Here is a 16,555-nt window from a genome sequence, read left to right on the forward strand (position 1 = left end):
GTGATAAAACTGAATGGAAAAGAATATAAAAGAAGAATGTATATATGTGTATAACTGAGTCACTGTTGTACAGCAGAAATGAGCACAACATTGTAAATCAACTATACTTCAATAAAAATTTTTTTAAATGAGGCACTCCTCTATAAACATTCCCTGAATAACAAATACCCATCATTACAAGTGAGCCTGGCAAACAACTACCCAGAAGCAGCCAGAGTTGCAGCCCAATTCTTGAAGCTGCAATATTACAAATTTTAAAATGGTAGCACTACCCTTTATTGAGTTGCCAGCTTATGCCAGGTACTGGCCATGCTAAATCCCACGCCTCATGACGACCCTTGTCAGTATTGGTAATATTAATGGTGGGGCTGTTTGAACTTTAATCCACATGGAAATCACTTGTTTAAATGCAAATTCTAATACAGTAGGTCCTGCTGAGATTCTTCATGTCTAACAAGCCCCCGGATGCTGTTGCTTCTCCACGGTCCTTGCACAGATGTAAAGCATGAGTATTTAGGCAAAACTGACATTCAGTGATTTGGATGGATGGATGGATGGATGCCAAAGCAATCATTAGCTCCAAAAAACTGCAAAGTCTCCTTTTTCTCTATATCTACTTTGCCCTCTACAGTGCATCCTTCTAATAGCTTAAGGTGTTTCTTAACTTTCCATTTCCAGGACAAAGATCAAAGCCTGCCTCAGCCAGCCAGGTCCAGGCTGCATGGTCTGGCTGCCATCTATTTTCTTAGCTTTTTGTACTATTTACCTCCTTGCTCTCAGGGCTCCCACAACTTTGCCAGCCAGTGATTCTTTAAAGCTGCAGTGCTCCTTCTTACCCCAGGGTCTTTGCACAGACGGGTCTCTCTGTACCCAAGTAACTCCTTCTCCCTTGTAGCCAGTAATTATATCATACATTATGTAGCTCATTTAGTGTCTGTCTTCTCACTGGAGTGAAAGCTTCAGGAAGGCAGGGATTGTATCCATTTTGCTCACTGCTTGTCCCCAGAGCCCAAACAGTGGCTGGCAATGGACAGGCAAGGCAGTAAATACTTATTGAATGAACAAATGCCCTGTATTTAGAAATTACAGTCACACTTCTGTCATAGGGAAGAACAAATCTGACTCCATATTAGATCTGTTTCTTTTACTTTAACCTTAGTATTCCATGGCTTTTGCTCTGAGTTAAGAATGGTGCCTATAGCCTGAAATATACAGGATAGCTCATTCTCAAGGCTCTGACCATCAAGGGTATAACACTTTCCCATTCATGTAGAGATAAAAAAGTTGCAGAACAGAGAATAGCATTTGTTTTGTGGGAGGTTTACAGGAACATCATGACCTGACCTACATGGGCAGCTGCAAGAACAAAGGATTCCTGAACCAAGAAGTTTGCAACAATCAACCACGTTTCTCTCTCACCTTGCCTTATATATACACTACCAAATGTAAAATAGTTAGTGGGAAGCAGCCGCATAGCACAGGGAGAGCAGCTCGGTGCTTTGTGACCACCTAGGGGTGTGGGATAGGGAGGGTGGGAGGGAGACGCAAGAGGGAGGAGATATGGGGATGTATGTATACGTATAGCTGATTCACTTCGTTATACAGCAGAAACTAACACACCATTGTAAAGCAATTATACTCCAATAAAGATGTTAAAAAAAAATGCTTTGCTGAAATCCTTCGGGGAGTTTGGGAGTTTTTTTGGAACATAAGCACCCCCCTGCCCAACACCCCTCCTTCCCGCCTTTCTCCTTGCTTGGCCCTGCAGTAAACCTTTCTCTGCTCCAAACTCTGACGTTTACGTTTGTTTGGGCTCACTGTGCATCAGGCACGTGAAATTGCGTTTAGTAACACTTCTTGCTCAAGAGAGCCCAAGCTTTGGCTGACGCCGATTCTGAAAGAAATTTCTCAGATGGATCATTGCAATTGGGCCAGATGGGGTGCTGAGTGATGCCCAACAGATCGTGTGCACCGAGACATTGGTACTATAAATGCAATGTTGCCTTTCAAAGCATTAGATTCTGTAACGCCCCTGGCCGCAAACCAGGATTGAGGTTTCAACAGAAGATTTTGTTCAAGCTGGGTTTTCTCAAACTTGCCCTTCCAAACATAAAAAAAAAAAACCCAGAAGCAATATTGTGACAAATTCAATCAAGACTTTAAAAATGGTCCACATTAAAAAAAAAAATCTTAAAAAAAAAAAAAGCAGTGTATCATCTTCCAATCTCTCTCTGACTCTCCAACCTCTGCTTCTCTCCTCACATCTCCTTCTCTGACTCTGACCCTCACGCTTCCCTGTTACAAGGACCCTCGTGATGACTTTGAGCCACCTGGGTAATCCAAGATAATCTCTCCATCTCGAGATCCTTAACGCAATCACATCTTCAAAGTCCCTTTTGCCATGTAAAGTCACATTTGCACATCCTGGGGATGTGGACGTGGACATCTCTGGGAGGCCATGATTTTGCCAACCACATCTGGGTCCACTGCCTTGGCCCCCGCCACCTGGCTCTCTAGATTCCTTCCAGGTCTCTCTTCCCATGAAAGGAAACTTCTGCCCCAGGTCACTCAAGTCTTTGGGCTTTGGTATATCATCCCATCTGTCTAAATGCTCCTCTGCTCTCCCTTTGTCTGGTGTTACTCACCCTTCATGTCTCCACACCACCCACTCCTTCCCCCCACCCCACCCCCAGTTTCACCAAGTCCCCAGATTAGACTAAATCCCCACCTTGTAAGTCACCTGAAGTCACAATGGCATGCATGCTATTCCTTACTGCCTGCCTCCTTCCGGCCACTCTAAAGCACCCTAGGGGCAGGGGCTGTGACTCTTGCTTACTGCTATATCCTCACACCTAGCACAGCACCAGGCGTGTCGCAGCCCCTGGAAACAACTTGTTAGTTTGAATTGAGTCGTTGCCCTTTCTCGTCCTGCCCCATGGCTGGCTTCCTTGTTGCTATATACAGGGGTATTCACTTCTTAGGGATGCTGTCACAAAACATCACAAGCTGGGTGGCTTCAATGACAGAAATGGATTATCTCAGAGTTCTGGAAGATAGAAGTCCACGACCAATGTGTTGTCAGGGTTGGTTCTATTTGAAGGCTGTGGTGGAGACAGAGTCTGTTTCATTCCTCTCTCCCTGCTTATGGTGGTTTGCTGGCAATCTTTGGCAACCCTTGTGTTATAGATGTATCACCCTGATCTCTGCCTTCACCTTCACATGGCCTTCTCCCTGTGCATGTCGGTCTCTGTGTCCCAATTTCCCCCTTTTATAAGGACACAGTCATATTGGATTAGGGCCCACCCTCACGACCTCATTTTAACTTGATCATCTGGAAAGAACCTATTTCCAAATACAGTCCGAAATCCCATGCACAGGTACTGGGGGTTAGGACTTTAACATCTTTGCGGGGGGGACACAATTTAACCCATAACACGAGGCTTCTGCCCTCAGAGTCACCCACACTTGAAACCTCAATCATCTTTGCCTCCACTTTCATATAATTCAGAAAATATGGGTAAAGGGACTTACTAAGTAAAAGAGACCTTAAGCTGAGTCTTTTTTTTTGGTCACGCTGCACTGCATGCGGGATCTTAGTTCCCCAACCGGGGATCGAACTCATGCCCCCTGCAATGGAAGCCTGGAGTCCTAACCACTGGACCACCAAGGAATTCCCTAGAAGACATCTTAATCCTGCTTTCAAGATCTGCAAGTGAGGAAGAGCAGATGTGCCTTTGGAATTCCTATTTCTCAGGCTGTATCACCTGGAGGAATGAAAATGAAGAGATTTTATTATTTATTTATTGCAAATAATTGCAAGAAAATATTTCCTTGGCTTGGCCCTGCCCTACCATCCTCTTCCACTTTTCTGAAGTCTCTCAAGTTCTCACCCCAGGTCGATTGCAGGAGATGTCTCACAGACACTCCTAGATAAGTGTGCTTATTGCCACCTCTTGTACCACTAGCTTTGCCACACCGGGAAGAGGTTTCTCATTTCAGCCCCAATGGCAGTGTTGCAAAACAGGTACTTCCAGTTTTTTTGCCACCCACATGATTCTTTTTTTTTTAATTGAAGTATAGTTGATTTACAAGGTCCTGCTAGTTTCAGGTGTACAGCACAGTGATTCAGATATATATATATATATATATATATATATATATATATATATATATATTCTTTTTCAGATTCTTTTCCCTTACAGGTTATTACAAATATAATATAGGTTATTATATTGAGTATAGTTCCCTGTACTATACAGCAGGTCCTTGTTGATTATTTTATATATAGTAGTGTATATATGTTAATCCCAAACTCCTAATTTATATCTCCCCCCCTTTCCCCTTTGGTAACCATAAATTCATTTTCTATGTCTATGAGTCTCTTTCTGTTTTGTAAATAAGCTCATTTGTATCTTTTTCTTTTCTTAGATTCCACATAAGCAATATCATATGATATTTGTCTTTGTCTGGCTTACTTCACTTAGTATGATAAATCTTTAGGTCCATCCATGTCTTTGCAAAGGCCACTGTCCAGTTTGAGATGCACAGAATGTGAGGTCATTGTCCAAGGCTGCACACTTGCAAAGTGGTGGAGCCATGATTGAGCCCTGTGTGTCTGACTCCAGGACTTGCGCCTGTAACCCTGCCTTAATAAATCACAGCCCCAAGTTGATGGGAGGAAAAGCAGGTCCAGAGTAAGAAAGGGCACAGCATGGTCAGAGGTGAACCTGACCCCAAATCCATATAGACTATTATCTTTTCCCTTTTTTAAGGAATTAGAACTTATGCACAAAAACATGCATGGCCCAAGGCACTGTTTTCCAATACCCCCTTATGAAAAATTTCAAACATACAGCAAAGTTGAAAGAATGTTGCTGTGAACTCTCATATACCCACCACCTAGATTCTACTTTCATATTTTGCCATACTTGCTTTATCACACATCTGTCTATCCATCCATCATCCACTCATCGATCGATCGATCCATCCATCCCTTCATCCCACTATCTGTCGTATCTAAGCATCTTAATTTTGATGCTTCCAAAGAAGTTGCATTATCAGTACCATCCCCCTCTAAGTAGTTCATCACGCAGAGAGTCAACTAGAATTCAGTATTTGTATATAGATTTTTATCTTTTGAGATCAAATTGACGTTAAGTGAAATGCACAGATCTCAGGTGTAATTTGCTAACTTTGGACAAATGCCTACTTCGGTGTAACCCAAATTTCTCTTGAACTGTAGAATATCACCAACCTCACCCCACAGAGATATAACATATTACCCTCCATTTTTTTTCTTTTATATGGAAGTATAATGTATACCCAGTAAAGTCCACAAATCCTAAGTGGATAGCTCAATGAATTTTTATATGAACTCTAAGCTTTTAACCCCTGGGCTGCACTTGGAGTCACTTTTCTTCTTGCTAACTGGATTTTGTCTTTGGGGTAGATTCTTTGATATTAATATAAATCAATTAGGTTTTTCAATTAAGAGTGATTTTGCTCCCAGATGACAGTTGGCAATATCTGGTGGCATTTAGGTTGTCACCACTTGGGAGGTGCTACTGGCATTTCGTAGGTAGAGGTCAGGGAGGCTGCTAAACATCCTACAATGCACAGGACAGCCTCTTCCACCCACCGCCCCCCCAGCAAAGGATTATCTGGCTCCAAACATCAATAGTGTCAAAATGAAGAAACCCTGATATCAATAGACCGCAAATCTTCCAATCCATCCATCCTCCAGCATTACCCAGATGTGTCTGGATTTGAGACTGAATCAGCTTAGGCTCCATCAAGGGGTCCTGCACACCATATATAAATAACTACACACCAAGATCAGAAGGGGGATGAAGCATCAAAGAGGCACAGAAACCACAGAGGAGGTGCAGTGGATCTGTTTCAGTCACCTCTTTATGCACAGAGCTTGGTGCCTGGTGACTGGTAAGTAAATAAATGAATCGGTCAGGAAACTCCTTTACTGTTATTTTTTTGCACACCTCCTGCGTGTCAGGTACCCTCTGTGGTATTCACAAATCTAGGGACTGTAAGAGATCCAAACCCACATGTGTGATCGTGTGATCAAGCTCTTTCACGGAGAAAGTTACAGAGTGCTCTGGAAACCGGAATGGGAGGTAAGCATGCTGTCTGTGGGAGGCTGAGGTGGGGAGCGAGGGCCCTTCATGAATCACAGGACCTGTAAACAAAGCATTTGAAGGAATGTGTCAGGTGAAGAGAGGGAGAGCAGTCCTGACAGAGGGAACAGCCTGGGCAAAGGCTTGGAGGGGAGAGATCATGCCAGATGTTGTGGGCATGGGAGGATGCTCTGGCGCTGCTGAATCCTTGGTTTATGGGGAAACAATGCACTCAGGCGAATGCGCTGGGGCGGGGGTGGGGCTGGTCCCAGATCAAGATGAGCCTTAAGAGCCAGGCTGGGGACTTTGGACTTGATCATGAGGGCAATGAGAAGGCACAGAAGAATTCAGACCAGAGGCGGGGCATGGACAGTTTTGCATTTTTGGAAGGTCATTCTGGGTGGGTGGAGGCAGAGGATGCGTAAAGAGGCCGTTTCAAAAAGTCAGAGATGACGAAGGCTTGAACTCAGGTGGGGTTTGGGGGCAGAGGGTCAAGAATGACGTAGAAGTTTCCGAGGATGGAAAGGGTCCAGGACAGGGTTTCACATAGCGCACCCCCAGAAGGCTGATTTCCCAAGGCTGCTAAGCCCTCATAAAGCTAAAATAAACAGAATAGGGTGCCCTTCTCAACTCCACTGAGGAAATCCTAGGACTTTATTTTTTTATTCAACAAGTATTTGAGGGCCCATTGTGTGTCATTCATGGGGGATAGAGCCATGACTAAGATAGACCCAGACATGCCCCCCAGGGGGAAATGGAGACAATAAGCAAGTGAACAAATGGATGATACAATTTAGAAAATTGGCCTGGGCAGGAGGGGCATATAAAAAGAGGATGATGAAGTGGCACATGATGGATAAGGCAGGACAGTTCGGGGGGGGGGGTGAAGGCAGACCTCTCTGGCGAGGTGATATCTCAATGGAGGCTTGAGGGATGGGGAGGTGCCAGTTGTGTAGAGTCAGGCAGAGGTAAGAGCAGGTGCAAAGGCCCTGAGGTGGGCCTGAAGCGTGAAAAGAAATTGTCCTGAGGCGAGTCAGGCACAGAGGGAACAGCATGTGCAAAGGCCCTGAGGTTGCAAAGCCCTCACATGTGCAACTTCCAGCAAAGAGACCAGTGTGGTAGATCAGAGAGAGAGGGGAGAGGAGAGGGAAAAAAAGACTAAGAGGTGGCTGGAGCCAGACCCGAGGGCTGTGGAGGTCTTGGTGAGGAATTTAGATTTTATTCCACATGTGGTATGAGGAGGACATTGGAGAGTCTGAACAGATGCACTGTGGAGAGTGATTTGGAGCAGAGCAAGAAGGGAGGCAGGGAGCCAATGAGCAACGTGTCCGCATTGTTCAGGTGAAAAACTATGGGCTGGCCCAAAAGTTCGTTCGGGTTTTTCCATGCGATGTAATGGAAAAACCCGAATGAACTTTTTGGCTAGCCCAATATTATTCGGACAGGCCTCAGTTCAGCACCGCCCTCCGCCAATTACATCTAAAAATTTCTAAATATTATATGATATCACTTATATGGGAAATCTAAAAAAAAAAAAAAGATACAAATGAACTTATTTACAAAACAGAAACAGACTCACCGACTTCAAAACACACTTATGGTTACCAAAGGGGAGAAAGGTCTGGGGGAGGGATAAATTAGGAATTTGGGATTAACGTATACACACTATTATATATAAAAAGATGATCAACAAGGACCTACTGTATAGCACAGGGAACTACTCAAGATTCTGTAATAAGCTATAAGGGAAAAGAATCTGAAAAAGAATAGGTATAGGTATAACTGAATCATTTCGCTGTACACTTGAAACTAACACAGCATTGTAAATCAACTGTACTCCAATATAAAATAAAAATTAAATTAAAAAAATAAAAATTTAAAGTTAATTAAAAAAAACTTTTTGTTGAGGTATAACATCTACTCACTGAAGTGTACAATGCCCTGGTCATAAGTGGATGACTCAATGAAGTTTTACTTACGTGTAACCTCCACACCGCCCAAGGTATAGAACATTCCTTTCCTCTAGAACATGGTTTCTCAAGCCACCACAGTACTGATGTTTGGCGTGGGATGATCCTTTGTTGGGAGGGGCTGTCTTGTGTACTGTAGGATGTTGACCTCGACCCCAGCCAACACCCACTAGATGCCAGTAGCACCCACATCACACCTCTTACTTGTTTTTTTGTTCCCTGGAAGTTTGTGCGTTTTGACTACCTTCACCCATTTCCTGCACCCCTCCCCGCCCTACTCCCCACCTCTGGCAACCACCAATCTGTTCTCTGTATTACTGAGTATGGTTTGTTTAGATTCCACATACGAAATCATACAGTACTTGTATTTCTCTGCCCGGCTTATTTCACCTAGCATAATACCCTTCAGGTGCATCCTTGTTGTTGCAAATGACAAGATTTTCTCCTATTTATGGCTAAATGATATTCCAGTGTGTGTGTGTGTGTGTGTGTGTGTGTGTGTGTGTTGCTTTCTTTATCCATTCATCCATTGATAGACACTTAGGTTGTTTCCATGTCTTGGCTATTGTAAATAATGCTGCAATGATGTGGAGGTGCAGATATCTCTTTGAGATCAAGATTTTATTTCCTTTGGATAAATACCCAGAAGTGGGATTGCTGGATCATAGGGTAGTTCTATTTTAAAATTTTTAACTGTAGGGGCTGCACCAATTTACATTTCACCAACAGTGCATGAAGATTCCCTTTTCTCCACATCCTAACTAGCATTTGTTGTGTCGTCTTTTCTTTTTTTATAGCAATTTATACATATATATGTGTGTGTGTATATGATTATTTTAAGGTGCTGAATAATCATATATATATATGATTATTTTAAGGTGCTAAACACTGTTTTTCTTTACTTTCTTTTTTTATTGAAGTATAGTTGATTTACAATATCATGTTAGTTTCAGGTATACAGAACAGTGATTCAGTTGTGCATATATATATATATATATATATTCTTTTTCAGATTCTTTTCCCTTATAGGTTATTACAAATATTGAATATAGTTCCCTGTGCTATACAGTAGGTCCTTGTTGATTATCTGTTTTACATATAGTAGTGTATATGTTAATCAACCTCCTAATTTATCCCTCTCCCCTCCCCCTCCTTTCCCCCTTGGTAACTGTAAGTTTGTTTTCTATGTCTGTGAGTCTCTTTCGGTTTTGTAAATAAGTTCATTTGTATCTTTTTTTATTAGATTCCACACATAAGCGATGTCATGTGATATTTGTCTTTGTCTGGTTTACTTTACTTAGTCTGATAATCTCTAGGTCCATCCATGTTGCTGCAAATGGCATTATTTCATTCTTTTTATGGCTGAGTAATATTCTGTTGTATATATGTACCACATCTTCTTTATGCATTCATCTGTCGATGGACATCTAGGCTGCTTCCATGTCTTGGCTATTGTGAATAGTGCTGCTATGAACTATCTCTTGTCTTTTCGGTGACAGCCATCCTAAGAGGTTGAAGCAACATCTCTTTATGGTTTTGATTTGCATTTTCCTGATGATTAGTGACGTTCAGCACCTTTTCATGTACCTGTTGGCCATCTGTATGTCTTCTTTGACAACACTTCTCAGTTTGGACAGCTCAGAATGTCCCCAGACAGTGCCAAATGTCCCCGGGGAGCATAACTGTCCCTGATTGAGAACTGCTGCTCTAGAAATTTCCCTCATGCTCCTTTTCCAATGTCCCCATGCCCAGCACATCATTGGCTTCCATTCCCATCTGTTAGTCTTGCCTGTTCTTGAACATATTATGAATGGAAACATAAGCTGCCTCACTGCAGTCTTGTGTGATTATAGAGCATCTTTGCACCTCAGTCTCTTTCTCTGTGAAATGGGTTGATGAATGCACCATCTCATAGAACCAAATGAGCCATTAAAGCCTGTAAAGGAAGGAGCTCAGAGAAAACATTGAATAAATGCTGCTTGTTAATGCTGTGATTTAATGTCAGCGCCCTTAGCTCCTGGCACACTTCTTCTTCCTGTTTCCCTAATGGCTGGCATACAGTAGGTGGTCAGTAAACATCATTATTATTGTAGTCATTATTTCTGCTGTGGAGTGACAAGGATTTGAACCCAGGCTACCTCTAGCACCAGTCTCATACCCTCTTGACTTCTAAGCCTGACAACCTGGCCTTGCTCATTTTCCTGCATGGAAACAACTGTCTCAAGAATCATTGATAGCGTCTCCTGAGATTCTTCTACCTCTGCTTTTTTTTTTTGGTTGCACACAAGCAGGATCTTAGTTCCCCAACCAGGGATCGAACTGATGCCACCTGTAGTGGAAGCGTGGAGTCTTAACCACTGAACCGCCAGGGGAGTCCCTACCTCTCCGTTTTATATGACATGTATATGGTAGTCTCTCCCTTGCCCCCAAAACCCACTGCTCCTGCAGGTTCAGTGACGACCGACCGTGTGGGTTACTCCTGCTTCTCTGATTGTGCCTCTACCACTAGCTTCTCTCTCCCTTTCTGCCCAGGCAGTATCCTCAGCCTTCTGTCTTGCTCAGTCAGCCCAGCCCAGCCCTGACGTTTCCCTTCTTCCCCCAGCAATGCCATCGGAAAGCAAGGCTGGCTCAGGCCACACAGTCATTCTGGGTCCAGCAGAAGCCAGAGGTTGCTTTGCCCCTTCTCTGACCCTGCTGTTCTCTCCATGTCCCCATAGAAGGGCAGGCAGACCTCTGAGAGAAGAGCATCCAGAGACCTGCCCTCATCTTCCCCCATTCCCAAGTGGTCTTGCTGACGTAGCTCAGCATCGTCAAGGGTAGAGAAGGGAATATGGATCCCACCCCATCCTTGTCATTGGTGCAGGAACTGCCAAGCCGGGGGAGACAGAACAAAGAGAGGCAAAGGTATTTATAGTTAAGATGACTAAGATTAAATAATAAGAATAGTATCTTAAATAATTAACATTATTTATAGTGGGGAGCACTCAGATCCCAGACCAGTGTTATCCAATAGAAAGAGAACCCAAGAACCCAAGTCACATACATAATTGGAGATTTTCTAGTAGCCACATTAAAAGAGTAAAAAGACACTGGTGCTGTTCATTTTCATCATCTATTTTATTTAACCAGTATATCCAAATAGTTATCATTTCAATCAGTAACTAGTATAAAATGACTAAGGAGATGTTTTACATTATTTTCTCATACTACATCTTCTAAATCCGGTATGCATTTTAAACTTTATAGAGCATCTCATTTCGGACGCTAGATTTGTAATCTGAACTCTTGATCTGTATTTAGATTTCATAAAACTCCAGTAGAAAAAGTACATCTGCTGATTATTAGGCACATGCTATCAAAACTACAATGAGGTACCACCTCACACTGGTTAGAATGGCCATCTTTAAAATGTCTACAAATAACAAATGCTGGAGAGGGTGTGGATAAAAGGGAATCCTCTACACTGTTGGTGGGAATGTAAATTGGTGCAGCCCCTATGGAGAATAGTATTGAGGTTCCTTAAAAAACTAAAAATAAAGCTAACATATGATCCAGCAACCCCACTCCTGGGCATGTATCTGTAGAAAACCATACTTTGAAAAGATACATGCACCCCAATATTCATTGCAGCACTATTCACAATAGCCAAGACATGGAAGCAACCTAAATGTCCATTGACAGATGAATAGATAAAGATGTGGTACATATATACAATGGAATATTACTCAGCTGTAAAAAAAAAATGAAATAATGTTATTTGCAGCAACATGGATAGACCTAGAGATAGATTATCATACTAAGTGAAGTAAGCCAGACAAAGACAAGTATCATATGATATCGCTTATGTGTGGAATCTAAAGTATGACACAAATGAACTTATCTACCAAAAAACAACAGACTCACAGATATAGAGAACAGACTTGTGGTCACCAAGTGGGAGGGGGAGTGGGGGAGGGAAGGATTGGGAGTTTGGGATTAGCAGATGCAAACTATTATTTATAGAATGGATAAACAACAAGATCCTACTGTATAGCACAGGGGACTATTTTCAACATCCTGGGATAAACCGTAATGGAAAAGAACATGAAAAAGAATGTACATATATGTATAGCTGAATCACTTTGCTGTACAGTAGATATTAACACAACATTGTATATCAACTATACTTCAATAAAATAAATCTAAAAAAAGAAAATGTACATTCACATGCTTAAGCTCTTCCATGCCTACTCATAAATTTTCTAATAACTCAACTGAGGATTGCTCTTTTTAAAATTCAGATTAAACAAAATTAAAAATTCAGTTCCTCAGTCACACCAGCCACATTTCAAGTGCTCAGTGGCCACGTGTGGCTCATGGTGGGTGGCCCTGTTGGATGGCACAGATATAGAACATGAACATTATCCAGAAAGTTCCACTGGACAACAGTGTGGCTTTAGACCAGGTTTTTTTTTTTTGGTGGGGGGTTGTTTGTGTTTTTTTATCAGTGTCAGTATTGACATTTGGGGCTGAATAATTCATTGTCAAGTGTGTTTGTCTTTTGCACTGTAGTATATTCACCAACATCCCTGTTCACTATCCACTAGATGCTAGTAGCAGGTCCCCTTCCCCTCATGACAACCAAAAATGACTCTAGACATTGCCAAATGTGCTCTGGGGGGTGGGGGGAATAACCCTTAGGTGAGAAACACTGTTCTCGATCAAAACAGAGTTCAAATCCTAGTTCTGCTATGTGCTAGATGAGTGACTTTGGGCAAATCCCTAAGCCTCAGCATTCTCATCTGTGCAATGGGGCAATGAGTAGCAACCACCTTATAAAACCACTGTGAGGGTAAAACCTAGCTTCAGGGTCGTGGGGATGACTGGAAGCCATGCCCAGCGCATAGTAGGTGTTCAATAAACAGTAGTTGTGATTACCCATTGTGAACCTAAACCCATAAACCCCTGTGCACCCGTTGTAAGAGCAGGGCAGCTCCTGGACGCTAAGACCTCTCTGATGGTGTTTGGGGGTGCTCGTTGACATGTCCTGGAGAGAGAGGATTTAAATCCAGGCCTCACATGCTTAAATAGGCAGAGTTCGGAGAGTCCAAGGATCTGGGGTCTGGTCCCAGCTGTGTCACTGATCTTGCTGGTCCTGGTACTTTTTGGGTGCCCAACTTTCCCCTCTGTGAGGTGCGGGGAGCTGACCACCGTGATCTCCCACTGGACCCTCTAGCTTGGCCTCTATTTCTGATTGTTTCCTTAAGGAAGGGAAGAGGTGTCCGGGTAGACAACAAAGGGAGGGGGTTTGGACAAAAGCCAGACTCCACTTCCTGCTCCCTGCTGCCTCCAGTCTTTGCTAACACTGTGTCTTTTCCCTGGAACACTCCTTTCTCTACTCCCCACCTCCCCTGGCCCAGCTGGCTTCAGCTTATCCTTCAGGACTTGGTGTATGTGGCACCTCCTCCAGGAAGCCTTCCCTGATCCCCTGCCCCTTCCCAGTCTGGGACTGGTGTCTCCCACCGACTTCTACGCTTCTGCCACCCCACCTTGATCATTTGTCCATCTTGGCCAGGCTGCATGCCTGAAGTGTAGTAGGGGCTCAGCAGAGTGTGTCTATGCTGAGAGCGAGTGAACGGCATCCGGGCAAGAAAGGTGGAGAGTAGGTTAGCAGGACGCCGCATTGAGCATGAAGGACCGGGGGGCGGGGGGGGTGGGTGGGTGTTCGGATAAGCTCGCCTTGGCTACAGGTCCATGGAGTTTGGCTCTGGGTACCAGATGCAGGAGAGATGTGAGGTTTCGTGGGGTGGCCACTGCCTGCCACCTTCACACCTGCGTGTGCCATTCCCTAGATGAGAAGATAAACCCACCTGTCTGGCTGTTAGAGGCTTGAGGGGTGGGCCAGGAGGGAGGGTGAGGGTCTCCTGAGTGCCTGGACGAGGGAGGAGCATGGGGGACACGGGGGATCACGTACCTAAGGAGGGTCGCCCTGGCAAAATCTGTTTGGCAGACGGCGGGGGAGAAGGGCAGCTGTTGTAACAGCTCAGGCCTGGGGTGACAAGAATCCCTGGAGGCTGCAGCCTTGACAGGGAGGAAGCAGAATCCCACGCCAGCCCCTCCTGCTCTTCTCTGCCCCTGGGGCCGCTGAAGGGCTTGGCTGGGGAGTGAGCACTGCAGCCCCCATGCTGGCCATTTGGGGCCTGGAGGGGTACAGGGGGGGCACAGGGTGGCTCTGAGGGACTCCCCAAGCGGACCACAACACCAGCCCTCTGCTTCCCTGGCAGCCAGGGAGTTCCCACGTGGGAATGCAGTCTCCCACTCCGCACATGCCAAAACCCTGGGAGCCAGCCGTGCCTCCCCCAGGGAGGGTCCACCCAGCTCGGTCTGGTGGTGACAGCCCCTGAGCAGGAAGTTGTCAGGTAGAACCCAGGGGACTTGAAAGATTAGGACAGATCTATGGTCAACCTCCTGTTCACCTTTAAGGCCAGCCGGACCCTTGGGTGGGGGGCAGGGGGAGGGGTGGAGTAGGGGGGCGTCTCTTGGTCTGGCAACAGGCTTTTCGGGAGCCAGGCTGAGTCTGGTGGGTGGGGATCCCCTGGGCCCCTCTTCACAGAGGGTATCAGTCGGCGGGCGTTAGTCGCCACGAGGGCACTGAATAATGCCAGCTGACCTTTGCCAGCCGCGGAGCCACTGCTTCCCCCTAGGGCAGGCCCTGCCCCTCTTGGGAAGCTCAGCAAGGCGTGTCCTCAACGCCCTCCCAGGAGCCTGGCTGGCTCGACTGGACTGGGTTCAGTCACTGGGACTTGTTCGGGGTGAGGTGCACTTCCCCGAGCGGGTGGGCAGGAGCATGGGCAGGGAAAGCCCTGCACACCTGGGGCGCCATCGGCGAGGGCAGATGCTGGCTCTGACCGTGACCCTCCTCCTCACCTGTGGGCCAGGTAAGCCGGGCTGAGCTGGGGCCAGCAGAGGAGTCGGACAGATTCCTGGAAAAGAGGGGCAGATGTGACAGGCTCCTCAGCTTCCCAAGCACCCCTCCAGGGGCAGCCACAAGGGCTTTTGCTTTTCAGCAAAGGCTTCCATCACAGCCAGCCAGGTGAGGCTACGTTTTCCAAACTGACTGGGAAGACTTCACACAGTGGTTACATCATGAATTAAATATTGCTGGATCAGAGATACCCAGGCACCTCTTCTTTCTCTGGCTCACTTATACGTTCGTTCCCTAGGGTTTGGGTGTGTTTTTTTTGTTTTTTATTGGAGTATAGTTGATTTACAATGTTGTGTTAGTTTCAGGTGTACAGCAAAGTGATTCAGTTATACATATACATTCATTCTTTTTTAGATTCTTTTCTCATATAGGTTATCACAGAATACTGAGTAGAGTTCCCTGTGCTATACAGTAGGTCCTTATTGGTTATCTATCTGGGTTTGTTTGTTTACTGACACCTCAGATCCCAGTACCTGTGCTCAGCTCTCAGGTGGGAAATGAGAAAGTCACAGCCACAGGCTTGCAGGAGCTCCAGGCTGGTGGGCGAGGCAGAGGGGTGCCCAGGCTCTCTTGGTACAAGGCTGAGCAGGAGGTTTGCCACCTTAGGGGTTCTGGAGGTGAGGGTTTGCCTAAACTGCAGGGTGGTGTTTGGTTGGCAGGGATTTCTACAGGTGCAATTAGTGGAAGAAGGAAAAGGGCACTCCTGTCAGGGAGAATGGGTGGGCAGAGGCCAGGAGGCAGGAAGGCGCAAGGTGTGTTTGGGTCATTCAATGTGATGTGAGCGCATTTGGGCTGCTTGAAGGGGGGATGCTGAGGGGAGGGGTGGGAGCAGAAAGGCAGACTGTGAGGGTTAGGGGAGGTATGTTCTTGGCTCTCAAGGAGCACTTTGCAGGCCTGTTGGTCATCTGAGGGATCAGCTTGGGTCTGGCTAACCAGAGAAACTCACTGGCCTCAGGAAAAGCTGAGAGTCCAGCTTGGTGTTGGGCTCTCTCCCCTATGGAAAGAAGGTCCAAGATCCTCCACGTGTGGCTCTAGGGCTGCCTAGACCCCCGGACTGTTTTACTCCAGCTGCCTCCTTGGGCAGGAAGTCAGGGCTTTCCAGCCAAACCGCTCTGGTGTCCAAGATAACCTGAGAACGGGCATCTACTATGTGCCAGGTGCTTAAATATCTGTTCGTTTACTCCTCCCAGGAGAAAGGACTGTCCTCAATGCTTGTCTGGGAAATGGAAGCCACTAAGGCCTGAAGGAGAGTGATGGTGGGGTCATCCTGCTTCCCCATCCTGAGGACCTCAGGCCCTGGACACTGGCAGCCCAGGAGCCACCCAGAGTAGGTGGGCTGCCTCCTCACCCACTCAGGCCTTGCTGCAGCTCCTGAAGCAGGTGGAGAGGGCCCCCCAGCCCCCCAGCCCTGAGTCACCCAGGCCAGCTCTTGCCCCTGGAAGAGCTTTGCGGTTGGATGCCATTGTAAGGCACCCACACAATGGCCTGAA

The 16,555-nt window shown here is 45.7% G+C and overlaps 1 protein-coding gene across 1 annotated transcript in view; it reads left to right on the forward strand.

The window, feature by feature from the left end:
- Window positions 1-14,738: 14,738 nt before the first annotated feature.
- The window catches only part of LOC132518466 (mucin-16-like), a 78,395-nt gene continuing 76,578 nt past the window's right edge, over window positions 14,739-16,555 (forward strand). The window contains 1 exon segment of the mRNA XM_060146412.1: window positions 14,739-15,018. Within this exon segment, the coding sequence (XP_060002395.1) occupies window positions 14,739-15,018 (280 nt within the window).

This window comes from Lagenorhynchus albirostris, chromosome 3 (genome assembly GCF_949774975.1).
Source record: "Lagenorhynchus albirostris chromosome 3, mLagAlb1.1, whole genome shotgun sequence".
NCBI classification, from domain to species: Eukaryota; Metazoa; Chordata; class Mammalia; order Artiodactyla; family Delphinidae; genus Lagenorhynchus; species Lagenorhynchus albirostris.